This window comes from Homarus americanus, unplaced genomic scaffold (assembly GCF_018991925.1).
Source record: "Homarus americanus isolate GMGI-L3 unplaced genomic scaffold, GMGI_Hamer_2.0 scaffold36323, whole genome shotgun sequence".
NCBI lineage: Eukaryota > Metazoa > Arthropoda > Malacostraca > Decapoda > Nephropidae > Homarus > Homarus americanus.
The window spans coordinates 1,984-5,492 of record NW_024734255.1 but is presented as its reverse complement, the minus strand read 5'-3'; the positions used below and the strand labels follow the sequence as shown (position 1 = coordinate 5,492).

The window sequence follows — 3,509 nt, the reverse complement described above, 5'->3', positions numbered from 1 at the left end:
AGAGAGAGAGAGAGAGAGAGAGAGAGGGAGAGAGAGAGAGAGAGAGGAGAGAGAGAGAGAGAGAGAGAGAGAGAGAGAGAGAGAGAGAGAGAGAGAGAGAGAGAGAGAGAGAGAGGGAGAGAGAGAGAGAGAGAGGAGTAGGGAGAGAGAGAGAGAGAGAGAGAGAGAGAGAGAGAGAGAGAGAGAGAGAGAGAGAGAGAGAGAGAGAGAGAGAGAAGAGAAAGAGAGAGAGAGAGAGAGAGAGAGAGAGAGAGAGAGAGAGAGAGAGAGAGAGAGAGAGAGAGAGAGAGAGAGAGGAGAGAGAGAGAGAGGAGAGAGAGAGAGAGAGAGAGAGAGAGGTGAGAGAGAGAGAGAGAGAGAGAGAGAGAGAGAGAGAGAGGAGAGAGAGAGAGAGAGAGAGAGAGAGAGAGAGAGAGAGAGAGAGAGAGAGAGGAGAGAGAGAGAGAGAGAGAGAGAGAGAGAGAGAGAGAGAGAGAGAGAGAGAGAGAGAGAGGAGAGAGAGAGAGAGAGAGAGAGAGAGAGAGAGAGGAGGAGCACTGCGGCCTTTACCTCGGGACTAACAGCCCTAGCTCTTCAGGTACAAACTTGTTCTTGTCAGAATTCCTGAGCAGGCGTAAAGCTTCAGTTGGCGGCTTTACAGGGTTTTTGGCAGTCTGGTTTAGGAGATGTGACACCTCATCTGCGTCAGTGATGAACACCGTGGGAGGCTGGCGAGGGAGGTCCACTCGGAAGATAGGGCCATACTGCTCACACAAAGCTTCCCAAATCGTGTTGTGATGACCTGCTTCAAATACTGAAAAGTTGTTTCCGTGTTTAGTTTCTAAGAGAAATATATCGAAATGCTGTATATATCTGTGTTTATAGTTCTTAAGAGTTCGAGGGTCAGGTTTGGTTAGGCTGGAGTAGGTCTGGTTAGGTTGGGCTGCTTTGCATTGAATTGAGCTTGCGTTAGTTTAGATGTGTTTTAGTTTAGGATACGTTAACTTGGATTGTATTATTTTAGCTTGTTAGGTTAAAGTTGGTTAGGTTAGACAAAGTTGCATTATATGAAATGTTGGTTAGGCTGTGTTTTGATGGGGTAAGCTAGGTTATGGTTGGTATTGTTAAATAATGTTAAGTGAAGCCAAGTTTGGTTGAATAACACTTAATTGGGTTGGGCTAGGTTGGGTTAAATTATACTAAGTTATGTTGTGTTGGGCTATGTAAGTTCAGGTGTAATAATTTGGGTTGGATTAGGTTAACTTAGGGTGGGGTCAGTTATATTATACTAGGTTAAGTTTGGTTAGGTCAAGTTAGGTTAGGTTTGGTTAAATTAAACTAGGCTGAGCTGGATTAGGTTAATTTAAATTATGTTAAAATAGACTGTCAGACCAATAAACCATTGTAATATAGAACCACACCCAGAGGCACAAAAAATAAAAACAATGACAAAATGTAGACACTAACATCTGTGACGGTACATTGCTGGCAGGGACCTTAACACAGGCCACCGTCTGGGGCCCGGGATTTGGGAGGCAGGGAGCGGTTGTACCTGTGTCATTGCTGATGTTGCTTCTGCTGCTCCTCGAGCCTGCAGAGCCGTTGCTGCTAGACATAACCTGGGGTGTAGTCCAGTCAACAGAAGCTTACCACAACCTCTTATGGATGTCATGATCAAAAGCTGAAACATTGCAAGCATATTCAATAGCTGGTTTTGATTCTATATTGGTAATTCATAACATGTACAGTTAAACACCTATCCTAACTTAACAGGTGCACAGTATCTTAGAATATTAGAGAGAGTGCTGCTATCTACTGTTCACACCTTAACCTTCCCTTCGCCACAAAGTCATTTTGGTTTAGGAAAGATACCCTATACACACAAGCAATGTTGTCAAAGTCTAGTTTTATGCCCACCCAGATATTGAGGTGCTTGAGTGGCCTACAAAAGGATGTGGTATAAATCCTATTGAAAATCTTAGGGTCATTGTGAGTAGGGAATGGAAAGCGGATGTTAGTAACCGATAAGCAGTTGAATAAACATCACGGGAAGTGTGGAAGAGATTCTGACAGAGGCCAGAAGTATTCATGAACCTGATCTAGTCAATGCCAAGGAGGGTAAATGTTGATGATGCTGGGAGGGGAAGAATCCTATTACAGTAATATATTGTATATAGTGTCATCTACCTGGATTGTTTCAATGATTTCTATATCCTATAAATGATAACATAAGTATGCAATAAGCAGAGTACAATTACAGTACGTAATCAAGTGACATTACAATTACTGTGTTCCTGTAGATTCTTGGCTCACCGTTCTATGCAACAAGCATAGAATTCATTATGAAAGAGCATTTGTTATACATATTGCAAAGCTAAGAAGCTACATGTTCTTTGTATAACTCCTATAACAGATATTATGAAGAGCATTAAATATAAATGTATAATATGTTCATGCTACTATAATTCTGATATCCTACAGCAAATATTATCCAGTATTGGACATAGTAGACATCCAAAGATTCCCGACACTGTGAAGATAAATCTCATACCAGCGACGTTCCATAGTAACTGTCTCAATTATATTTTCAGAGTAGATATACTAGGCATTTAGCTCCTCTTAATACCTGTAGATTATTGGCATCTCTCTCTTCTGATGTAACGGGCCGAGTTTTCTCTTTTCAATAATTTACCATCCAGCTATTCTTTTCAATGAGTATCCGGTTTTATATACTTATCCTTCTTCAATTCTTTACATACATACTTACTTTTATATATTCTTGCTTATATTCTTATATGTTCTTTATCTCTATATACCTTATATTCTTATATATGTAGCTTGTATGCTTCTCTGCTTATATTTTCCAAGTCAATGTTCTTTCTTTTCATTTCCTTTCATATATTATAATCTCTTCCATATATTTTGTTCTAGTTATATTCTAAACCATGGATTAACCTGGGAAACCATGTCTTTGTTATTACCACACTTATTATACTTACAACGGTAGCCTGCCACCACCCAGGATTTTCTAGAATATAACATCTCTTAGTTAACTGTTAGGTAGCGAGCTTCTAGGCACGTGAGTTAGTTATTTTCTGAGAACCAATGTGGGAAAGGATAGAGTGGTGATACTCGTAGACGTAGATTACTAATTCAATATTTATTAACACAGTGATTGGATAAGATGCATCTTAGATTCACTCAGACAAAGCAGAACTGCAATTTATTTCTTAAGTCATCAAACACTTCAAGAACTTATTACCTCATTAAATACCTCCAAATACTTATTACTTCAATCGACAATTGAGAGATAATTTTCTGTTCCAACATGTGAGAGACCCGACACATTACAGAGGGGAGCAAACACCCAAGCCACTTGACCTCATCATAACAAACGAGGAGGGTATGGTGGCCAAACTGGAACACCTTGCCCCAGTTGGCACCAGTCACCATACAGTGTTGTCATTCAGATTTAACTGTTACCTAGTTCAAGATAAGGCCAGGCCAAGGTGCAAATATTACAAGGGAAA

The 3,509-nt window shown here is 40.1% G+C and overlaps 1 protein-coding gene across 1 annotated transcript; it reads right to left on the bottom strand.

Annotated features, from left to right (window-relative positions):
• Positions 1 to 545: 545 nt before the first annotated feature.
• Positions 546 to 1,685, bottom strand: LOC121870177. The gene is made up of 2 exons (XM_042371938.1): positions 1,447 to 1,685; positions 546 to 793 (listed from the first exon to the last, which is right to left on the bottom strand). Exons 1-2 carry the CDS (start codon positions 1,676 to 1,678, stop codon positions 546 to 548), a joined length of 480 nt encoding a protein of 159 aa, XP_042227872.1. The 5' UTR covers positions 1,679 to 1,685.
• Positions 1,686 to 3,509: the final 1,824 nt, after the last annotated feature.

What these genes read in the sequence shown, in the direction of transcription:
- LOC121870177 (XM_042371938.1), bottom strand. Translation starts at nt 1,678, where the DNA reads ATGCTTGCAATGTTTCAGCTTTTGATCATGACATCCATAAGAGGTTGT. An exon ending in AGCAATGTACCGTCACAGAT is followed by an intron (nt 794 to 1,446) that starts GTTAGTGTCTAC and finishes ACAACTTTTCAG; the next exon opens with TATTTGAAGCAGGTCATCAC.